General features: G+C 36.9%; 1 protein-coding gene and 1 pseudogene across 1 annotated transcript; both read right to left on the bottom strand.

Annotated features, from left to right (window-relative positions):
* Positions 1 to 10,596: 10,596 nt before the first annotated feature.
* On the bottom strand, positions 10,597 to 12,335 carry LOC101967352 (short coiled-coil protein). The gene has a single exon (XM_013356228.4). It carries the CDS (start codon positions 12,199 to 12,201, stop codon positions 11,953 to 11,955), a length of 249 nt encoding a protein of 82 aa, XP_013211682.2. The 5' UTR covers positions 12,202 to 12,335; the 3' UTR covers positions 10,597 to 11,952.
* A 1,443-nt stretch (positions 12,336 to 13,778) lies between these two features.
* Positions 13,779 to 15,576, bottom strand: LOC101968033 (casein kinase I pseudogene; annotated as a pseudogene).
* Positions 15,577 to 24,940: the final 9,364 nt, after the last annotated feature.

Here is a 24,940-nt window from a genome sequence, read left to right on the forward strand (position 1 = left end):
GGATAGGCTGTCAAAATAAGGAAACCAGCAAGATTTCTCCTTCAAAAGTTTATAGAGGAATATGAGCTGCCTTAGAATTTTTCAGAACTGTGTCTTACTTTCTGGAAATACTATGTATATTACTTCTATAGTTTTCTGTCAAAGGTCAACATCCAAATTTTATTCAAAATATCTTTGGTTTCAATGAGCACTTATTTCATTCTGTATTGTAGAATCAGTTGTCTCATTTTTATTCTGAAAATGGTATATTTTACTTTAAAATTAAGATATCAATTTTAATTATCAATATTCTCTCATTAATCCAAAAAATCTACTATGTAAGTTTCTGGTGAATGCATTAATATAGAAATGAGACGAAGATCATTTTATATCTTAGTCATATTTACTAGATTTTTAACTCCTTATTTTTTCTACTGGTTTTGCTTCAGTTTTGAGAGATTTGCCACTACTCAACAAAATCAGAAGCCCCTAAGAAATCCAGACTCTGACATTACAGTAAGTTATAAGAAAATAAAAGATTATTAGAATATTTTTAAAAAGAATTAGCTACACCCAATACACTTAAAACTTTTTCACTAGGGTGAAAAAGTTCAAAGATTCAAAGGTAACTCTCAGGGCTTCAGTTTATCTAATCAGATGAAGGTTTCTTCTACAGAAAGAGAAAGCTTTGTATGAAATTTGCTGGGTTACTTTGAACCTTGTGAATCTGATTTTTCCATGGGGCATCCAGATGGAAATGTTGGTTAGTACATAGTACTTATAAGAAATTAGACATATGTGCCTGAAGCTTTGGGGAGAAGTCTCAGTCAGAGATACAGATCAGGGACTCATCTTGAAATAGGTGGTTGTTAAAGTTACAAGAGTGGCTAAAATGACAGAGTGTAAAGCATGTATTGGCTGAAAATGAACCCTTGGAGCACCAGTATTTTAAGATTAATAGAGATAACAATAGCCACAAAGGAAATGTGGGAGGAAATCAAAGGAATAATTTTTACAATAAAGACTTATATATGTTCGTTAGATTTGATAGTATAGAGTCATCCTTGACCTTGGTGAGGGAAATGGAAGCAGAATGTGAATGTTGATTGCTTTTTGAAAACCTGGCAGATGTATATATATATATATATATATATATATATTAGTGTTTCTGGATCATAGACTAATCTATCTATCTCTTTTGGTACTGGGGATTGAACCCAGGGCACTTTACCACTGAACTATTTTATCTTATGTTTTAACTTTGAGTCTTTTTTATTTTTTATTTTGAGACAGGGTCTTATTAGGTTGCTGAGGCTGGCTTGGGACTTTGGATCCTCCTGCTCTACCTCCTGAGTAGCTGAAATTACAGGTGTGCACCACCATATTAGGCTAGACAAATTCTCTTTTTGAAATGTTGAGGAAACTTTATGTGCTTTTCATAGTGGCCATACCATTTCATATTCCTACCAGGAGTGCACATTCTCACCAGCACTTATATTCTGTTTTCTGTTTGTTCTGTTGAGAGTGGCCACTCTCCTAGGTGTGAAACGATATCTCATTGTGGTTTAGATTTGCATTTCCTTTTTTTTTTTCTTTTTTTTTTTTGAGAGAGAGAGAATTTTTAATATTTATTTTTTAGTTCTCGGCGGACACAACATCTTTGTTGGTATGTGGTGCTGAGGATCGAACCCGGGCCGCACGCATGGCAGGCGAGCGCGCTACCGCTTGAGCCACATCCCCAGCCCCTGCATTTCCTAATAATTGGAAGCATTGAACTTCTTTTCATCTACTTGTTGGCCATTTGTATATCTTCTTTGGAGAAATGTCTATTTAAGTCTTTTGCCTTTTTAAAATTTTTTATCTATTTTTTAAATTTATTTTAATTAGTTACACATGACAGTACAATGATCTTGACATATCATACATTTAAATCAGATGGAATATAATTTTTTATTTTTCTGAGTGTACAGGTTGCAGAATTACATTGGTCATGCAGTCACAGATATACCCACAGCAATAATAATGTCTATTTTATTCTGCTGTCTTCCATTCCCCCCTTCTCCTTCCCTCCCCTCCCATCACTTCCCTCTACCCAATCTAATGTGACCCACTTCTGTTTTCCCTCACATCTTCATTCTGTATAATGAAGGGGATCTTCTCCCCTCTTCCTTGCAATTCCCATTCTCCCTCCCTTTTCCTCCCACCTCTCTTCCCTATATAAAGGTAATTTTCTTCTCCTGCTCTTCCTCCCTACCCCATTTTGAGTCACCTCCCGTATATCAGAGAAGACATTCAGCATTTGTTTTTTTGGGGATTAGCTAACTTCACTTAGCATAATCTGCTCTAATGCCATCCATTTCACTGCAAATACCATGATCTTGTTATTTTTTAGTGCTGAGTAATATTTCATTGTGTATAAATGCCACATTTTTTTTATCCATTCATCCATTGAAGGGCATCTAGGTTGGCTCCACATCTAGATATTGTGAATTGTGCTGCTATAAACATTGATGTGGCTGTGTCCCTGTAGTATGCCATTTTTAGGTCTTTTGAGTACAGTCCAAGAAGAGGAATAGCTGGGCCAAATAGTGGTTCCATTCCCAGTTTTCCAAGGAATCTCCACACTGCTTTCCAAATTGACTGCACCAATTTGCTATCCCACCAGCAACGTATGAGTGTACCTTTTTCCCAGCATCCTCTCCAGCACTTGTTGTTGTTTGACTTCATAATTAAAGGCATAAATATAAGAAAAGAAGAACTTAAACCAGCACTATTTGCTGATGATATGATCTTATACCTAGCAGATCCCAAAAGTTCTACCAAGAAACTTTTAGAACTAGTAAATGAATTCAGCAAAGTGGCAGGATATAAAATCAACACCCATAAATCAAAGGCATTCCTGTATATCAGTAACAAATCCTCTGAAATGGAAATGAGGAAAACTACCCCATTCACAATATCCTCAAAAAAAAAAATACTTGGGAATCAACAAAAGAGGTGAAAGATCTATACAATGAAAACTATAGAACCCTAAAGAGAGAAATAGAAGAAGACCTTAGAAGATGGAAAGATATACCTTGCTCATGGGTAGGCAGAATTAATATTATTAAAATGGCCATATTACCAAAAGCACTCTGCAGATTCAATGCGATTCCAATCAAATTCCCAACGACATTCCTCCCAGAAATAGAAAAAGCAATTATGAAATTTATCTGGAAAAATAAGAGACCCAGAATAGCTAAAGCAATTCTAAGCAGGAAGAATGAAATAGGTGGTATCGCTATACCAGATCTTAAACTATACTACAGAGCACTAGTAACAAAAACAGCATGGTACTGGCACCAAAACAGGCTGGTGGATCAATGGTACAGGATAGAGGACACAGAGACTAACCCACAAAACTACAACTACCTTATATTAGACAAACGTGCTAAAAGCATGCACTGGAGAAATGATAGCATCTTCAACAAATGGTGCTGGGAAAACTGGAAATCCATATGCAACAAAATGAAATTGAATCCTTATCTCTCACCATGCACAAAAGTTAACTCAAAATGGATCAAGGATCTAGGAATGAAACCAAAGACTCTACATCTAATAGAAGAAAAAGTAGTCCCTAATCTCCATCACGTGGGGTTAGGCCCCAAGTTCCTTAATAAGACACCTATTGCATATTTTTTTTTATTAGTTGTTCAAAACATTACATAGCTCTTGACATATCATATTTAATACATTTGATTCAAGTGGGTTATGAACTCCCATTTTTCCCCCATATACAGATTGCAGAATCACATCAGTTACACATCCACGTTTTTACATACTAATGTCTGTTGTGTTCTGCTGTCTTTCCTATCCTCTACTATCCCCCCTCCTCTTCCCTCCCCTCCCATCTTCTCTCTCTACCCCATCTATTGTAATTCATTTCTCCCCCTTGTTTTTTCCCCCTTTCCCTTCAGCTCCTCTTATATGTAATTTTGTATAACGATGAGGGTCTCCTTCCGTTTCCATGCAATTTCCCTTCTCTCTCCCTTTCCCTCCCACCTCTCATCCCTGTTTGATGTTAATCTTCTTCTCATATTGCATATTTTTTAATAAAGATTTTTTAGTTTTTATTTATTTATTTATTTATTTATTTTTTATTTTTTTTAAAGAGAGAGTGAGAGAGGAGAGAGAGAGATAGAGAGAATTTTTAATATTTATTTTTTAGTTCTCGGCGGACACAACATCTTTGTTGGTATGTGGTGCTGAGGATCGAACCCGGGCCGCACGCATGCCAGACGAGCGCGCTACCGCTTGAGCCACATCCCCAGCCCAAGTTTTTTTTTAATATTGAGTTTAAGAGTTCTTTAAGATCTTAACCACTTACCAGATACATGGTTTACAAATATTTTCTTCCATTATGGAGGCTGCCTTTTCATTCTGTTGGTTATTTCCTTTGAACGTAGAAGTTTTAAAACTTGGTGTAGTCCCATTTGTCAATTTTTGCTTTTGATGTATGTGCTTTTGGTGTTGTGTCCAAGAACCAGTTGTCAAATTCAATTTCAGGAAGCATCTCTTCTATGTTTTCTTCTAGTGGTTGTAAAATTTCAGGTCTTATCATTAGGCCTCAAAACCACTTTGAATTAATTTTTATATATCTTTCTTTTGCAAGCAGATACTCAGTTTTCCTAGAACTATTTCTTGAAGAGACTACCCTATCCCCATTGTATAGTCTTGGTGTTCTTATAGAAGATAATTGACCACATATGTGAGGGTTTATTCCTGGACCCTTCTTATGTGTTGGTCTGTATATCTTATCAATGCCTTTACCATATTATTTTGATTAATGTAGACCTCGTGAAGTGAGAGGTCTTTGGCTTAGTTCTACTTTCTTAAGATTGTTCTGGTTAATGACCCATGGGGCCATTAATTTAAGTTCCTGGACCAGATGGTGAGGGGTAAAGACAAACAGACACACAAATAGAGAGTCTTAGTGGTTGACTACAACCCCAGTAAGGAGGTAGTGATACACAAGTTCAGCACATTTATTATATAGGTATCAACATCAAAAGGATTTATTGTGAGAAAGTTTCTTCAAAGTAAGCAGCACCAAGGTCATGAGTATGAGCAGCCCCATTATGATTATCAGCTTGTGCCCATAACTTTCTACTCCCTGAGTAGCTGGCATCTGAACCTCAAGGTGAAGAACTGAATAGTTTTGTGGCTGGCACAGAACTTCCTATTGAACAGAGCATCACCTTAGCAACTGGAAAGTCTCAAAGCATTGCCTTTGCACCAAGAGTTCCCAAGAGAGGCAAGTCCTCTGTCACAGGACAGTTCAAGACCCATAATTCAGTTGCCATTCCCGATAGTTGTCCATATAAATGGGGTTTGTTGTTACATATTCCTACATGCATACAATGTAACAATATAATTAATCAATATCACTCCCCAGAACTTCCACCTTTCTTCTTTACTGTTCACCTGTCCTCTATTGATCTTCCTTTGATTTTGGACAGATCTATCCCCATCTTTGTTTTCTCTTTTCCTCTCTGAATTCTGTATATGAAAGAAAACATAAGACCTTTAAACTTCTGAGTTTAACTTCTTTTGCTTAACATGTTGGTCTCCAGTTTTATTCATTTTCTCGAAAATGCCACCTTATTGGTTTCTATTCTTAAGGGTTTTTTTGTTTTGTTTTGTTTTTTTATGGTACCACAAATGGAATTGTTTCTTAATTTCCTTTTCAAATTTCTCATTGTTTATAGAAATGAAATAAATATTTTTATGTTGAGTTTACATCCTGAAACTTTGCTGAATTTGTTCATTAAGTCTACCAGTTGTTCATTTTTATTTTCAAACTTTTTTAGTGGTTTTCTATGTACAAGATCATATAATCTCTAAAGGGAAGTAATTTTACTTTTTCCTTTCCAATTTTGATATCTTAATTATTATTATTTTTTGCTAACTTCTCTGATTATAAGTTCTTATATATCATTGAATACAAGTGGTTAGAAGTAGTATTCTTGCTTTTTCCAGAGGAAAACTTTTCAGATTTTTACCAGTGAGTATGATGTCAGCAGAATCCTTTTTCTATCTGGTCTTTGCAGTTATTGAGGTTATTTTCTTCAGTCACTACTGTGTTTTTTCTTTTCTAATTTTTAATTTTTGTTATACATGATAGTAGAGTCTATTTTGATATATTTATACAAGCACAGGATATACCTTATTCTAATTAGGATCCCAGTTTTATGGATGTACACAATATTGAGACTCATTGTGGTATATTCAGATATGTACATAGAAAAGTTATGTCAGATTAATTTTACTGTCTCTACTGTTCTTATCCTCCCTCCCTTCCCTTCATCTTCTTTGTCTAATCCAATGAGCTTCTATTTCTGCCCTCCTCCCCCGCTTTTGTGGGGAATCTCAGCAGATAGAACATTTGACTTTGGCTTTGGGGAATGGCCATATTTAACTTAGCATGATAATTTCCAGATCAATCCATTTATCAGCAAATGGCATAAAGTCATTCTTCTTTATGTCTGAGTAATATTCCATTTTATATAGATACCACATTTTCTTTATTCATTCATTTGTTGTTGGGCATCTAGGTTGGTTCTACAGCTTAGCTCTTGTGAATTGTGCTGCTATAAACAATGATTTGGATGTATCACAGTAGTATGCTGATTTGAAGGCCTTTGGATATGTACCAAGGAGTGGGATAACTGGATCAAATGGGCGTTCCATTCCTAGTTTTTTGAGAAATTGCCATACTGCTTTCCAGAGTGGTTGCACTAATTTGCAGTCACACCAACAATATATGAGTGTACCCTTTCCCCCACATGATCACCATCAGTTGCTAGTTTGTTAAGTGTTTCTGGTGTGGGAAAATCTTGAATTTTATCAAATATTTTTCCTGCACCAGTTGAGATGACCAGGTGATTTTCATCTGTTGTTCTCTCAATACAGTGCATCATGTGGATTTTTTCCCCTACAGCTTCATTGAGGTAAAAGTGAAGTACAATAAAATGCACATATTTGAAATATGCAATTTGATCAGTTTTGACATGTATGTAGCTAATACAATCAATATAAAAATCATTTGCATTACTTTTTTTTTCATTTGAAATCATGCAGGATGTGTTCCTTCATGATTTATTACATTAGAAATCAGTCACTTTAAGATAATATAGAATCCCACTCTCATGAAAACTTTTTCAAGATTAAGTGGTACACTTATAATACTCTCAGAGGTCAAGGAAAAAAGCACAGGAAAAGTAAATAAAAAGTACTTTGAACTAAGTGATAATAAATGCTTAAAACATCAGGATATCTTGGATGAAATGGTACTCAGATGAACATTTATAAAGTACTTATATCAGAGAGAAGCTAGAGTAACAATCAAATTATTTTCAAATTATGTAGTAGGAAGGAAAAAAACAGGTTCAGAAATACATGAAATAGAGAAAAAATATGACTAAAATTTGATAATAATCAAACAAGTCTAATCAAGAAAGAAGCAAGAACATAAAAATTAATATAAATGGAAAGGGAGCTATCAAAATAACCCTACAGATGCTAAAAATATATTAAAGTAATATTATTGTATGTCAACACATGTGATAGATAACATGAGCTGTATTAGAGAAGGGTATGTGTGCTGCTGAGAAGAAAGTGTATTCAGTAGTTGATGGATGAAATATTCTATATATGTCTGTTAAGTCTAAATTATCAATTGTATTTTTTACTTCTATAGATTTTTATTTAGTTTTTGTTTGGAAGATATACCAGTGGTGACAGAGGCATGTTAAAGTTACCTGGTGTTATTGTGTTGTGGTCTATTTGATTCTTGAAATTGAGAAGGGTTTGTTTGATATATATAGATGTTCCATTGTTTGGGGCATGAATATTTATGATTGTTATGTCTTGTTGATGTGTATTTCCCTTAAACAGTATGAAATGTCCTTCTATGTCTTTCTGATTAATTTTGGCTTAAGGTCCACTTTATCTGATATGAGGATAGAAACCCCTTGTTTACTTGATTCATATCACATGGATTTTTGTTGTTGTTGTTGTTGAGACATCCCTGCATTCCAGGGGCAAATCCCACTTGGTAAAGGCACATGATTCATTTAATGTGCTGTGCTATTGAATTTGGTTTTTCAACTAGTGGTTTTTATGTTTGTTTGCTTTATGTGTTACTGAGGATTGAGTTCAGGGATGCTCTACCATTGAGCTAATTCTCCAGCCCTTTTTACCTTTTTATTTTTTATTTTGAAACAGGGTCTCACTAAGTTGCCTGGGCTAGCCTTGAACTTGAAAACCTTCAGCCTCAGCCTCTGAGTGGCTGGGATTACAGGGTGCATTACTACACCCAAATCAACTACTGTTTTGTTTTGTTACGTTATGTTAGAATTCCATTTATATTTTTGAGGCTCTAGACAGCAGGATAAATTATAGGAGCAAGGCGATGACTGGATGGGGAAAAGATAGTGAGTCTCATCCTCTCTGGGTAAGAGTAGAGGATAGCAAGTTTACATGATGGAGCTGGAGTATTCAGAAAATCACCAGCTAGAAATAAGGAGAGCCAGGCAGAAGCCTTCAACTGAATCAAAATATTTAATAGGGAAACAAAAGACACCAACTCTAAGAGGTTTGTTTAGTATTCTAAGATTCCTAGTAGATGGGTAACTGCGGAGTACTGCTCTTCTTAATTAGTTTCCAGGCTCTGTCCTAGGAGTCTGATTTCATTTGAGACATTTCAGAAGGGACACTGTGAACAAGTAACCTTCTGACTATATAATAGGGTGAAGCAAGAGCTTCTGGTGGGAGATGATCATCAGAGACCTTCCTTGGCTTCAGGGAGCAGGAGATCCAGGGGCTGGGGAAGCCAGGAAGAAGTCCAGTATTTGCTTTTAAAATCTCTTTACTTTCCTTACCCTCTTCTCCCTTCTCTTTATCCTTCCTCTGTCTCCCCTTTCCTTTCTTCCTCCTTTTCTCCTTCCCACTCACTCCTTCTTCTGGTTGCTATTGTTCCTCTTAATTCTTCATGGACACTCTGTACAGATAATAGGTTGGGAGTAGCTTAGAGGATCTATCTTTACTTACTCTTGTTATCTTTGTACTGTCAGTTCCCTGCAGTTTCTTAGTTCTTTGTAGCCACGGGACAACCAAGGAGAGTCTGTAAGGGCAGCACCACCATTCCTGGCAAAAGAACCCATGGTCACCTGATGTTTTTCAAAGAAAAAGCCCAGATTCTTTCAAGGGCTCTACCATGCTCTCATTGACAGCTGAGCAAGTGTGTGCCTGCCTGAAGTTCTCTCTACTTTCCCTCTCCCACTCCAGATTTAGAGACAAGGAAGGAGACTGTCTGCACAGCCCCAGGCACCTATAAAGAGGATGAGAAGTCAGACACAAATGCAGCATTTGGCAGGGGTGGCTTCTCTTTGAACTTCTCACCACTCCCTTAACTGGCTTGGTGACATTAAATACTTCTTCTTCTTCTTTTTTTAATATGTATATTATTTTTTCACTGGGTTGTTATACCTTCCCCAAACAGAGACATTCAATAGTAATTAGAATGGCCATTTCACAATATTTTTAAAAAAGAAGAAGAAGAAGAAGAAAAAAAAAGCCTGCACCCTCCAATTGTGAGCGAAGTAAAGAGTAGTAACCTGGAGTTTAGCTGAGTAAGCCACTGTGAGGGTTAAATGCTGAAATCTTTCAATTTTAGAACAATGTGTTTTCAACTCATACCATCATTTCACTGGAAAACACATACTTTAATTTTGGTAAAATCAGATTCATCTCCTGACAGGATTAGTAACAACATTCACTAAGTTTCACAGTCTTCTTTTGTGAATTGTGAAGATAATAAATGGTAGCTAGAAGATCAATGTGATTCCAGCTCCAGCTGCAGATGAATGACAATATGCCAGGGCAAAAACTCCTATATCTTGACTTACAAAGCTAACAGCAGTTTTAAATCTGCCATTTAATTCCAGACCAACAATACCACAGCCTTTTCAAAGGGCAAAAATACAAAAAAGTGCTACAAAAATATTTTAGTAAAAATGCATAGTCTAAGTGCATAGTAAGTAAAAGCACTGTACAATATCTTGTTGGAGGGAGTTTATCTTGGAAAATTGATCACCAAAGCTCAAAAATTTTATTTTATTCTCACTGTGATCAAACATTGCTTTATAAGATTAATTTTTGGCTGTGAGTATCAAAGGTTTATTAGTCAAGAAAAATTGACGAGGGTGGTTATAGAAGAACACACAAGGCTCATACCCCAAAGGTTCTGGCTTACTAAGATTTCTTTGTTATTAAGGTATCAAAGAAATGCGTCCCTTAATGGAAGAATGGGAAATCATAGAATTAATTGTTGTAAAAGTAGTTTTCAAATAAAAAAAATTAAATTTGACACAATCTGACCACACACATGTCAATTTACAGTTTTAAAGTTATTTTATAAAATATGTATATTTGTACAATAGGCTCCTGGCAGCATTTTCAGTCAAGTGTTCTTTTTTTTTTTTTTTTTTTTTTTTTTTTCTGAAATAGCTTTTTATTAAACAGCAAAGCAGAACTGTGTAACACAATTTTAAATATCTATAAATTAGGTCACAGAAGGGATGCAAAATGTTTGCAGTTTAATTATATATTCATACAGCTAAAGTCACATATCAAATCTTACACTAATACATAAGATTATTTCATGATTAAAAGTAGTCCAAATCTAATAATCATAAGCTATATTAGTGGGTCTCTTTTCCTATTATCTTAATATTTCCAATACTGATTCCCTTACCAAATAAACTAAAAACTAAATTTTAAAAAAATTTAAAAGAATGACTAAACCTCTGCAAACTAAATGGTAGAATTTACAGAAAATTCTGGGAGAATAAGTGAGCTAAAATACTAAGATTAAAATTACCATTATTGTACATGTATACTCTACCATGTGTTCATGATTCTGTTACTAATAAACTCTCAAAGAATTCTGCAAGAGTTGATCTATTGGGTAAATGTCCTTGAGACCAAATGGTAACTGGTCTCCCTATGTAGCTTACATAAAGTTATTCAAACTTAATGCACTTTCATATCTATCTTTTGTCCGCCAAAAGTCTATTCTGCCAGAGAGAACACAAATCTGGAGTGAAAGAATTTGAAGTAGTATTTACCAAGTTCTTTCCTGTCCCATTTCTATTTTTTCTCAAGATAGATCTATCTTGAACATACATCCATGACCAGAACTCCTATCTTTTCAGGTCCCAAGTGGGTTATTTTGTGCAAAAGGAAGTTTTAAACAAATCTTCCCAGTATGAGACCATTTTTATAGTTTCAGTCCATCTTCAACTGCTTAAGAGAAACCATCAATCCTATCTTATTATTAAATACCACACAGGACAAGCCCTAGCTAAGACAGTATCTTATTTTGGTTAAGTTTCAACAATTAGAGTCATGTTACTCTCATCAGTGATTAACTATTAAAATTACTTTTACAAATGTGAATTTTTTTTTTTTCCTTAGGGGAAGGGAAATGGGAAGGAAGAGGCAAATGGAGAAGAGGCACAAGATGGTGGACAGGGTACATAAAGCTGTGCATTCAGTACATGATTTTGGTCACTTTTTCACAACATGGTGGTTATTTTTGTATATATTTTACTAAGCCTATATAATAAAAGACAGTGCTAAACCTATATATCAAAGCAAATTTGATAAAACATTCATCTTCAAGTCTCATAAATATATGCAGTTCTAATTATAAAGTCTCTACAATACATTTGCACATTTTCATAGACTAACATAATACACAAACTCTCTTGTTATGCAGTTAATTTTGCCTAGATCTGCCATTATCTTCATAAATATTCAATGAAGCCACAAACAAAGGTACTGTAACTTTTGAAATCTATCCAAGTTTTAAAGGGAAAAAAAAAAAACTGGTCAGCAGCAATTCCTTAAAACAGAAGGGAAACCAATCCCTTACTTTCTTTTGCTTTTTGTATCAGTTGTTTGAAAAACACTAGAAGCAGACATGAGGTTTTCTATATATTGTCCAAGAACTTGGTTTTCTGATTTTAGCTTCAGATTTTCTTCTTTAACTGCATCTACTCTTGCAGAGAGATCTTCAAGTGTGTGTTGAAGTTCCAACACTTGATTAATAAGTCGTGTTTTTTCTTCAAGTTCCACCTGATTTTCAGCATCAACTGCATCCATGTCAGCACTCATCATCTTGGGTAAAAAACTTTTAGATTTTCGATGTAAAATTCTTGATGAATGATCTTCCGTTTGAGGCGCTGGGAGGGGGTGGGATCAGGAGGATGTCTCAGGCCGGGACACCTGGACCAACTCAAGTGTTCTTTTAATTAATTTTGACAAGCTATAAAACAATAAATTATACTATTTAAGGAATTATCATCAATAGATTTTCTTTCTCTTGGGTAAGAGAAAATTAAAAGAATAACCAACTATGATTGAGAGGAAGTACAGGGACACAGGTAATCTATAGAAGAGGGTGGGGGTCTAGAGAGGGTCAACCATCACTTGAACTTCACACAGTGTGATGTTCTTCAAGGTTAAGAGTCGACTGCTTATAGCCATTTCACAAGTATTTTAAAGAAAAACATTTTGTAGTCCAACACTTTAAGGCTTTCATTCTTACTCAGAGTCAGTCTAGCTGTTGGTCAGTGGCAGCAGGAGTTATAATGCCAACTTCTGGCAAGTGCAGTACTGGATATTATGCCTACAAGTCATGAAAAAAAGAAAGAAAGAAAGAATGCCTTTTCCCTTCAGACCAAAGGAAAACAATAAATTAAAAATGAGAATTTATAACACTAACTCTTAATAGATTTATAAAGTAATATCATGTAATAAGTGGCTTGAAGTAATCTATCAAAAAATCAAGGATGTTTATATTTCATAGTGAGTCAGCAAGGCATTTTGTTGTTCGTTTTTTAAAATATTTATTTCCTTATTGAAATAGTTTTTAGTGTTTAGTGAACTTGTAAACAGAAAGCTCCCATTTCAAAATAATAACCAAATCCCAGATGATGGAGATGTTTACAGTGATTACATTTATCAAAGCCATATGTGTGTGTGTGTAGAATCTTAAGGATAAAATATTAGTCACTAAGTTTTTCTTAGGTCTTTATTTTTTTTTAATTTTTTTTGGAGGGGGTGAACGAGGGATTGAACTCAGGGGCACTTAATCATTGAGCCACATCTCCAGTCCAATTTTGTATTTTATTTAGAGACAGGGTCTCACTGAGTTGCTTAGAGCCTTGCTTTGGCTGAGGCTGGCTTTGAATTCGTGATCCTCCTTCCTCTGGTTCCTGAGCCAAACTGCTGGGATTGCAGGCATGTGCCACCATGCCCGGCAGTTCTTCACTTTAGGTGCTGTTATTTCTTAAACAGATAAGAAAGCAGACTCTCTCATATGCTCTAGTACTAGAATGTGGTTGCTCCCATAGCTGGCTTGCAAACTAGAAGACAACCATTTGAAGAATGTTTTAAATGAATAGTTGCAAACCATAGAAGTGGGGAAAAAAAACCCAAGAATGCATAATTGTGAGCACTTATAACCATCACAAGTGTGAATGAAGACTATTAATACCATTTTTCTGAAATGAAATCTCAAAACAGTATAGTTCAAAAGAAAAATTTCAATAAAAAATGCTATATGCAAGATTTTACCAATTTATGTATTGTCAATCATATACTTAAATTTTCTGCTTGAAAAAAATCAATTGAAAACCAGGTACTATGTTTCACTATTGCAAGGTTTTCTCAATTTGCTTGTCTCTGGGGGTTTAGATTTGCTGGCCCTACCCGTTGGAAGAGGTTGCCTGTGTTGCTTTTACATTGTCCAATAAAATTTGTAGCCATATTCATGGTTCAGGGGCCTGAAAGGATGTGAAATAGCTGCCTTGGATAGGCTCATGTAATCCAAGACTTCTTCCAAGTGTAGATTAGGACAATATTTGAAGTACATAGCAAATTCTACAGGAAACCCCTTACATAAAATTTATCAAGAGTGGACATTTTTACATCACTAATCTTTTCATATTTTCTGTTTCTTTGTTGCAGCCTTCATTCCTTGCTATGGTAGGATGGTTTTATTAAAATATATCAAAACATCCTAATGATTTCTTGTCATCTCAGTGACTGCACAATAACAGGATGTGCATTGATGCCAGCATATTGGGCAGTGCCAGAGAGGTTTTAATTTTCTCTTTGTGGTATGTGTATCCTTATCCTATCATCTCTGTTCTTTGTTTGTTTGTTTTTTGTTTGTTTGTTTTTGCCAAGCTAAAGTCAATGTGGAACAAAACCACAGTGATGCCCAATACCCATTAGAAAGTTATCAGGTTTAATGTCTTTGTATATAAAATTCTTTGTGTGCACATGTTCAATTCTGGTCAGCTAATATAAACACAGTTGTCATTGTGAACTTTCCTGAGCAGAAATTGATGGGATCTTCAAGGCTGGGTCCCACAAGATCCATGACTAGCACATTATTGTCTTTTTCCTAATCATAATCCCATATGTGGGAGATGCCAGTTCCACCTGAAGGCTAACAGTTTGTGCTCCTACAGCAACTAGGGGATGCATTCTACCTTCAGTGCCACTTCCTTACTGGTGGTGATGTTAATTGCCAGAACTATATCAGCAAAGGAGCAAGACTGGATCTTCAGTACCAGCTTATACCCTCTGCCCCCACCAAATGAATTTGACCTTGGAATTACTGCTGCTCACCACACTAAGAGACCAAAAGGGAGGCAGGCAGGTGTCAAGCCCCTGTACCTCCAAAAGATGAGGGCAGGACAGGGGCCTCCTGGCTCCTTTCACCCAGCAAGGCTGCCAAGGAGAGCGACAGGAAATGGCCTTTCCCAGAGTCACAAACAAAACCTGACCATCACCACTCACTCAAGCTCCTTTTTGCCTGAGTGATTGGTGAGAGGATCTTATGGTGAGTGAGGTGAAGCCACTGGTTTCTGGAGCAGTAGCTGCTACCTCGATTTTGCATTGCAGGCTGGAAGAGGGTGGTTAGGGCGGTGATATTGCTGACACCACTGTGAGGACTCTGTCTAGAGGGACCACTGTTACTCTGCCTGCACTGTGTCTTGTTACCCAGCTCCACGATGAACTCTTCTTATGGGTGCAGAGTTCAAAGTCTTCAGTTACTTACTCCTCTCTTGTCCATGCCAATCCACCAGAAAGTCTTGCTTCAGTGAGCCTGCAGGAGCCAATTCACAGCTAACATGATTACAGAGGCAAGTAGGAGGGGTTGAGGAGGCCAGCTTTATGCTCCCCAGCTGGGGAAAGAGGAGAGCAGAGGGACATTACCTGCTATATGCTAACCAAATGAGTAAGGAGTGCTTCTTAGGTATTCTGCTCAGCAATCCACAGTCTACCCAGTAGTGACATTTTTCATGGACTCATACTTATGTATTTCCTTTATTGTACCTTTTAGTTGTTGATACAGTTTCCTTTAAAAAATACTCATCTTCTTTTGTTTTGGCCAGAGAGAGGGGAGAATACAAAGTCTTGGCTTATGTCTAGGGTTGCAGAAGGGAGCTATTTAGCACAGAAATTTAATAAAGCTGTTAAAAGTAGCCCAGGAAAAAGGTGAGGATTCAATAGGAGAAGGTTTTGTTAGAGACCCCTTGACTATTTCTCCCTGACCACCTGGGATTGTCTGTTGCATAAACTTATCTCTACATATTATTTGGAGGAATTTTGCTTGATTTGGCTTCCAGTGGTGAAAGTATTTGCTTCTGATTGTTTAGCAGGTAGATGGGGGGAGAATCAGGAGGACTCTGATTCAGCAAGTAGGTCTCAAAGGGGAACTTTGAGTAGAGTGTCATATAGCAATCATCTATCAACTATAGTTGCATTCAGTGATTTTTGTCTACCTTAGGTGACAAATTTGGAGCCTGTCAGCACAGCCAATACATTGTTTATGAAAATATGGTTCCAAATCCTAGATAACTGCATAGACATGAATTCTTGAAGCACCAATATTTAGACACTATCTGTATGAGAAGTACCTTTGTTGTTTCTTGTTCTAGAGTGAATCATATTAGTCATAGTCAGATTCAAGACAAGACTAGTCTGGGATAATTCCTCTTGGCCAGCTGTGGAGGAAGAGTGGGTACCTACATTGTGCAAAAAAACCTAAGCCTGATGAACATTGAAATTTTCATTCTCAGGAAGTTCAAGTTTCTAGTCATTCTTCTCTGGACTTAGGACCCAGTTGTACTGCAGATGTTGTGAAGACAATAACACTGATGATGAGCCTGTCACAACCATGTGATCTCTGATATGTGGTTGAAGAGAATGTAGACTATCCCTTGGTAAATGAGAGTGACCTTTAGAATCAGACAGGGAGTTGATTTTATAATGTTTATGTCACAGGAAAGGATCAGAAAGGTTATCTCTTAGCCCTTCTTAGAAAGTGATGACTCAATTAGAGGAAATCTCTAAGGAGACTTCTGAGTAGCTACTGTGCCAGGTAGTCAGATAACACACCAATCTCACACAAAATGAAAACATCTTTGCTCCTCTCCACAGAAGTTGGAGAATTCCTATAGAACAACTTTCTCAATGTTTTCCACTATATTTTATTTTTTCCCCAACATTTCTTTTTCTCTTATGCCTTTTGTTTTTCCTTTCTAACTTTCAGGTTGCCAAGGGGCATTTAGGATCACCTAGGCTGTTTTTGCTAACAAACATGAGAACTCATCTGTGTTAGTCAGCTTTTCATCTCAGTAACAAATAACCACAAAAAACAACTTAAATAAGGAAAGATTTATTTTGGCTCACAGCTTCAAAGGCTGTAGTCCAAGGTCAACTGGCTCCATTGTTTTGGGCCTTAAGTGAAACAGAACATCATGGCAGAAGGGCATAGGAGAGGAAAGCTTCTCAGCTCATGGCAGCCAGGATGTGGGGTGAGGAGGGGTGGGGGTGAAGGGATGAGGGGTGGGAAGGGTCAGGGGTAAGATATAGTCCATAAGGGCATGCCTCTAGTGACCTACTTCCTCCAGGCATGCCCCACCTGCCTACATTTTCCTCCACCTCCCATTAATCTGTCTGAATTATTAATTCATCCAGGGGGGTAATCTACTTGCTGAAGATTATAGTTAAGCAGATCTGGAATGGAGCCTGAGATTCTGCACTTTTAACCAGCTCTTAAGTGATACCGAAACTGCCTGTCCAGGATTCTGCTCTAAATCCAAACATTTGTCAGCCCCTGTGCTCCCTTTGCATATGCTTTGCACATGTTATTCCTCATTTTCTTTAATATTTTTTCCTCCTATCATCATTTAAACACATTATGCATATCTTGATTATTGTTACTTCTCTGGGAAGTCTCCTCTAATCTCTCTGACTAAACCAAGTCCCCCAGCCCTACTGTAAAGTCTAACAGAGCCATATGTGTCTCCTTCTGAGCTCTTAGCATAGTTGAGTTCTATGTGTTCTGACATTTTCTGATCAAATATTTTCTCTCCTATTGGACTATACAGGCTCCATAATGGAGCGCCTGTATCTGATGCCAATTCATCCTAAAGCCCCAAACAATGTGGGGCTCTTAGAGGAACACTCAAATATTTGTCAAGTGAATTAATTGGTGGCACCAACTCCCTACTAGTTTTTTCCTTGACTAGCAGAGTAAAGGAATGACTTAATCAAGTTGTTGCAATAAATATTTAGAGCCTCAGGAAAAAGAAATATGACTTTGTTTTTCCCTTTTTGTAACTGAGATTCTGACACTTCTATTCTGGGTGGCTTCTGATGATATCAACAACCTTGGTATCTACTCTGGATTTGTTTCTGCCTTGTGACTGCTCAACTCAGATAGTGACTTGGAATTAATAAAAATATGTCTCTGTGGGCAACAAAGAGTCTCCCTAGTTTCTCCAAACAACAGGCTTGATTGTCAGACGGATATGGAAATAAGGTAGATGAGGAGCCCAGCTGGAGGGATGGTTGTCGAGGGTTAAATGCAGCTCTTGAAGCAGCCTCCTTTCACTGTGTCAACAGTGTGACTGATTACTCTTTGCTGTGTGGCTCCACTACTAAGACAGCTCAGCTGTTCTCCTGTCTCTGGATTACTTGGAGTAGCTTTCAATTTCTGTTTTTAGTGCCACTTGGTTATCTCTCACTACCAACTGCTCACTGATAGTTTCTACCACTTCCTGGTTTCTGTGGCATCACTACGTCTGCTGGCTGCCTTCCTAGCTTTTAATCCCTGGTATTTGCTGCTCTTATTCTTTACATATGTTGCATTCAAATCATATTGCTTTGTTTAATACTATTATTTTTCTCTGATTCTCATGTCAAAAGCCTAGTACTGATGACAGGCCTGTTAGATTTGCTGCCCATGAGTTCAGTGCTTATCCTAGTCCAAGAAGTTCTGAAACACGAATGATTTGCTGGTAATGGCACCTACTGGTCCTTAAGAACTGATTGTAAAATATTTGGAAAATTGATGAACACAGTTGTAAAACAGTTGAAGCCTGAAATCAGCCAAGGTAGGAGAATTTATACTCCAGATTTTGGCAAAAAAAAAATTACAAATCAATGTCTTTCCACAGAGCCAGCTTTCAGCACACTACTAAATGGAATAGAGAACAAGGCTCCACCTTGAAGACACATTCAGAGTCATTTCCTGTGGTTGTATGGTTCCCATTCTGAGGTTTCCCCAGCGGGACAGTATAATTGACGCATCCTTGCATGGCCTGTTCAGTCTAACCTGGTCACTCCCAGAACTTCCAAAGTAAACACAGACTCCTTTCATCAGAATTATTCCAGTAATTGCTGCTGTGCTTATGTTTTGGGTTAAGTTTCCTGGGAAACAAACTCTAAGATGAGGATAGGGAAAAGGAGATAAGGATTACACAGAGGAAGGAGTTGAACAGTAATGTACTCATCGAAAAGATTTCAGCCAATCCCACGAGAAAGAACAGCAGCTAGATGGGGGCAGCCCATTGGACAACGTGGCTTTTTTCAGAGTGAGGTGAATTCCAGGGAGGAACTCAGATGAGAAGCCTAGACCACCAATTCTGGGAGCAGCTAGAGGAAGAAGTGCTTCGGTCTTGAAGGGGAAGTGAGTAGCTCACATACATTCGCTATGTAGAAGGGGAACAAAAGTTTGTAAAAGTTTCCCTAGAGTACATTAAAGTTGTCTTATTAAATTCCCAAGCAAGAAAACTTTAATCATTTTTAGTAAATGTCTAAGGGCAACTGTGCAATGTCATTTCTGCTCTTTTCTGTTGTCAAGGCAATTACTGAGTCACATATTGTCAAAGCAAAGGGATATAGTTATCCCACTCCAGCCCAACCTCTTGGTAGAAAGAGATTCAAAGAACTCTCCCTTTTCCCTCCCTCTTTGAAATATATTCCTTTTGATCCTGATTATAGCCCTACAAAAAGGAATATGAAGAAGATGATGAATAGAGAGTTCAAAGTTTTGTTGTTTGGAACATTCTGCTGTTCCACTGCAGAATGGAGTAGTATCCTAGGACATATACCATTTATCAATTGGAGGATTTATCTTTCCACAAGGCATAGAGTTAGATTCTCAATTCTTGGAGACAGTATATTTATCCATTTGAAGCGAAACTGCAAAAGTCTGACTTTTCTACGAAGGCATTGTTAGCTACTCTCTTTCCAGAGGAAAATCCAACACTTTGGAGAAGGCAGAGAATCAGTTTTCACTGAAAACTTTCAATTGTTTTTAAAAAGAGAGAAAATAGAATTTTCACTGAACTGCACTGAAATTATGGACCTCATAGAAGGAAATACAATTGAGAAATTATTCCTAAACTAAATTGAATAAAGCACAAGAAGTACATAATTTCTACATACTGAGGCTTAGCCCCTATGAGCCTTGCTATTGTAAAATCTCATGTGGTCAGAGAAACACAGATGCTTTGAGAAGCCTCCTGAGAATTCTTTGCAATTTAGTTAATTTTGCATTCCCTGTCCTTCTTTGGTGTATTGTTGGATAAGTATAGAGAGGACTGATGAACAGATGGGGGAAATAGAACAGAAGTGTTAACTACTCTGTTCACAAGAGCAATCACATTCTTCTGTGCATTAGAATTACAGGTGAAGAGGGATTTGAACCAAATCCCTCTTCTACTAATGAAGTGAAGCGAAGCTCAGATAGTTTAGATAACTTGTCCAATATTACACAGCCAGTTCTCAGAAAGTTGGGATTGGGGAAACAGTCTTTGTGTTGTTAATGTAACCACATTAACTTCTACTGTTTTAAACATATTCATTCTTTCCAAAATACCTATTGATTTCTATCTTATTTTGTGTATTGTAATACTTGTAATGAAGAGCCAAATAAGACAGGTAGTCTTAGCATCATGGAGTTCACTCAATGCAATCTGGTGGGCTGAATCAAAATAGTACTTCTTAATGGGTAATAGAATTAACAAGATGACAATAAAATTAAACTTTTCTTGGCATAGTCTTACTAGTTGAACTAAGGTGAGATCCAGCATAGTTTCCTGTATATCCAAACATATCCAGCATAGTTTCTTATATCCAAACGTTCAAAGGGGAGAAAAGTTAGCACTTCTTTTCTTTTATTAAAAAGTTAGAGCTTAAATTTACAGGCTTTGTTTCTGTTACTTTGCTACAACTATTGCCCTTGTTGTCACAGAAACTTGTTGGGTAGGAACTCAACTTAAGTTCTCCCTGCTAAGTTTAAAAGCCCTAGAAAGGTTTATTAGTCTAGCATTAGTGTCAGGGAAAAGAATTTATATATTCAGTGAATTTTGGTTTAAATTTTATCAAGTGGAACCAATTGGTAAATGTGACAAATAGATAAACTGATATAGTTGTTGGAGGTATAGTAATATTGATAATTCTGGAATGTTAAAACTAGTGTCTGGAAGAAGATTCTAGGGGCATAAGAAGCCAAGCTACAATCAGACTTCCTGTCTAAACATGTCAGAGCAAAGCTGAATAAGAAATACACATAAAGATGGGATGGAAATTATTAGGATAAGGCATGCAGAATTATCTATTTTCAGTGATTTATGACCTATAGAAATGGAAATGTTGTATAATTCAACCAAATATATTCTATTGCATGTTTCATATCAGCTTTTTGTTTAATAAATGTTTCTTTTTGATCAAGGGTTATGGGTAGTTTTTCCCCTACATGGAGTAGGGATGATAACAACAGAATTTATTTATATATTATTTACTGTTAGAGTCAGTTCATCTTTTCTGGCACACATTAATTAGTCCTTCCACAGACAAGAGCCCTAGGTGCTATCCTCTGATTGGCTGGCTCTCATCTTTACCCTGCCTTTTGAATTATCTAGGTCTTTCTTTGTTTTTATTTTGAAACAGGGTCCTGCTAAATTGCCTGGTTCGTCTCATACTTGTGATCTTCCTGCTTAATCCTCCCAAGTCACTGGAGTTGCAAACATTCTCTACCATACCTACTATGCCTTTTTTATTGAGGCTCTTGGTTGCAGGTTAAAATTACTCTGTCCAAAGTCACATGCATCTTAATTCATTGGCTCTAGCACATTTATGTTGCTTCTCTTATCTTTAAGGTCTACCTTTTTAGATCAGTGGTTCACATCCTTGGGTGCATGTTCGATCTACCTGGTGAGCTTTTAATAGATACTATTGCCTGGAGTCTATCCTAGAGCTTCTGAGTTCATTATTCTGTGGAGATACCAGGGCATCAATACTTAAGTAAAAATCTTCTTAGGTGATTCAAATATGGAGAACAAAAATGCCCTGAGAAATCACTCTATATTCATGCATCTTGATTAATGATTCTTTTCTCCTTCACAAGGCCCCAGAATCCCAAGGACTTATCCAGATCATATTTATTCTGCTTGTCTGGTTTTGATATGCTGCCCTTCCTATCTTACTCCCTATCCTTCTGCTTCAGTAAGTTGTGGGTGAGGAAGAGGTTCTTTTTCCTGACAGTCTGTGGAAGAGAGGCACTCCAAATAGGGCTCCTGACACTGGAGACTGAGGGTAGGTGGGAGGAAGCTCTGGCTGCTACTGCTGCAGGGAATCTTCTGTTCCTCATGGAATTCCCAGCAAACATGAACATGGTGGTAAGACCTGCCCAGGGGATTCACAAGGTAAACCTTTGAGGTGTCCTGAAATATGTTGAATGGGATACCATGAGCTATCTTTTGTACCTTATACCATCTCTTATTCATTTATTTGTTCATTTGGGTACAACGTGAAAATAAATCATTGTCCCATTATCAATATCTTTGTTGGCCCATTCTTGATTCTCATCTTTCTAGCAGAAATTCTATCCACCCTTGAAAATTGATTCCAAATACATCTTGCTCTATGAAGCCTTTTTTTTAAGTCCATCCCTTGCCAGCCTTCTGTGTTATTTTGAACTTGCATAACATCTAGCAGTAGGAAGAATAAAAATAACAATGAATTAAAGACCAGACCAGGATCCAGTTCTGTGCAAACCAATCTGAGCATCTATATTCCATTTTTTTAAATGACTGCATGAATGGTTTGATTTGGGTGGGAATCTTTTCTGTGTCTCCATTATTTTAGCTGCAAAATAAGGCCATTGTAGAGAGGGTTTTACTCAGCTTTGTGTCACTGTGACCCGTATATCCAAAAAGAACAACTTAGAGAAATAAAAGTTTATTTTGGCTCAGGTTTCAGAGGTTCAGTCCATGGCTGGTCAGCTCCATTGTTCTGGGCCCAACATAAAGCAGAACATCAATCCATAACAGAGAGCTTATTTCCTTAAGAGCGGTCCTTGGAATGCCTGTGTTAAAATTATCTAGGCTTGTTTAAGTGTGGAGTCTTCTCCTTCCATTTGAATCCAAATCGCTGGAAGATTGTGAATCTGTGTTTAAAATGTACCCCTAGGCCTTCTTTGTTTTTATTTTGATTAGGCTTAATAAAGTTAGAAAACCATGGAATTACTGGGTTTTGGTCAATTAAAATATAATAATGGTAGTTGAAAATGTAAAACCTTGGTAGACATAGAGATACAAAATTCCATTGTTTTTTTTTTTGAATTTTTAATATTTATTTTTTAGTATTTGGCAGACACAACATCTTTGTATGCGGTGCTGAGGATCGAACCCGGGCTGCACGCATGCCAGGCAAGCGCGCTACCTACCGCTTGAGCCACATCCCCACCCCCCCATTGTTTTTAAAGGTAGACAGAAGAAGTATTTTGTGGTTTGGATATGAGATGTTGCCCCCAAAACTTCTGTGATAGTGCAGGTAAAATGACTGGGTTATGAGAGCTGTAACCTAATCATTCCATCATAGTTTGAATGGACTAATAGTGTGGTAACTGCAGGCAGGTAAGGAGTGACTGGTGGAGGTGGATCACTGGGAATATGCCCTGGAAGAGTGAATTTTCCCTGTGGCCCCTTACCCTTCTCTCTCTGCTTCCTGGCCCCCAGGAGCTGAATAGCTTTCCTCTGTATGTCCTTGGCCTTGATGTTTTACCTTGTCTTGAGTACATAGCAAAGGAATTGGCTGACCATGGACTGAACCTCTGAAACCATGAACCAAAGTTAACTTTTCCTCCTCTACTTTGTTTTTGTTGGGTGTTTTGGTCACAGCAGTGAAAGACTGATGCAAGCTCTCTTGGTTGGAAAGGTATCAGGTAGTGTAAAGAACTTGAGATACTCCAGGACCATAGGTATTATCTCCACGTGGAGGTAAATTGAGGCACAGGAATAGAGAAACATTTGAATATTATTGATTATTTACATATTCTCGAGGATTCTTTTTGCATCAAGGATTGTGCATTAAATACCTGCTTATCTGGTTAGGCTAAGCACAGGGGATAAAAGTTTTTTTTTTTTTTTTTTTTTTGCCACAACTCTTTCGTGTGGATGTGGCCATTATTATTATTCATGCCTGGACCAGAAGCCCCAGAAGGTAACTGAGTCATATTTTCAAGATGTTCCCTTGTCCACTTTTAGATCTTTATCTATGAAATGCAACTTCTTTTTCAGCTAGGGTCTATGAATTTTTTTTATAGGAATCATTTTCTGAATTTTATAAATGGGATAATTAGGGAAGAATAATTTTTTCAATGCTAGGTATCAAACCTACATGCTAGGTAAACAATGTACCCCTGAGCTATACCTCGAGTCCCAAGATTTTTTTACAATAATTTTTTGGTAGATATACCAAATTCAAATGGGAGTTACATGTGATTTTATAGGTTTTTAGACTGAAATTCTCCCAAAGATAAAAAACCCCTAGCTGCAATGACTTCATCCCTGCCCAAATTGGCATTTAGCTTTAGATAAATTTTCTAGTCATCAAAGACTAGACTTGTGCTGCTGATTAATTGTCAGAGAACTTCTTGTTATAAAACCAGATTCTATTTCTGACTGAGCTACTGTGTGACCTTAAGTATGTTAAAGAGCTTTGGGATATCTTTGTTTCACATTGTAGAGTGAAGATAAAAATACATTGCAAACATCTTAAAAAAAAAAAAAAGAAAAGAAAACCAATGAGGATTAATGAGATAATGTTAGCAGGCATATTAAAGTCACCCAGTTTTTTTCATATTTAAATTTCTGATCCATTTCCTAATACTAAAATGGGTCATGTATTTAAAAAACGAGTATGCAGGATTAAGATTATGGTGAACAGTAATAGTTATTCTCCCCCCCCCCAAAATGAGCAGATGACAAGTAGGATTATTAAACTTCTTTATATAAAATTTCCCTTTTACTTTAATTCCTGTTATGTCCATACTTTAGAAGAGACTCTTTCATAGTCCGAGGAATCTTGATCCATATGCCAGACTGTTTGCTCAATTTAAAAGCCACTGAAATGTACTGAAACCTTACATCGTAAGTAACAGTTTGCTTTACTGAGTAACGAGGATGTTATCCCTAAGTAAACCATAAGCCCACTGCCCAGTTCCTGGTAGAGTGTTGTTATCTCTGGGATAATTCAGTTCTTG

The sequence above is a fragment of the Ictidomys tridecemlineatus genome, chromosome 3 (genome assembly GCF_052094955.1).
Source record: "Ictidomys tridecemlineatus isolate mIctTri1 chromosome 3, mIctTri1.hap1, whole genome shotgun sequence".
NCBI classification, from domain to species: domain Eukaryota; kingdom Metazoa; phylum Chordata; class Mammalia; order Rodentia; family Sciuridae; genus Ictidomys; species Ictidomys tridecemlineatus.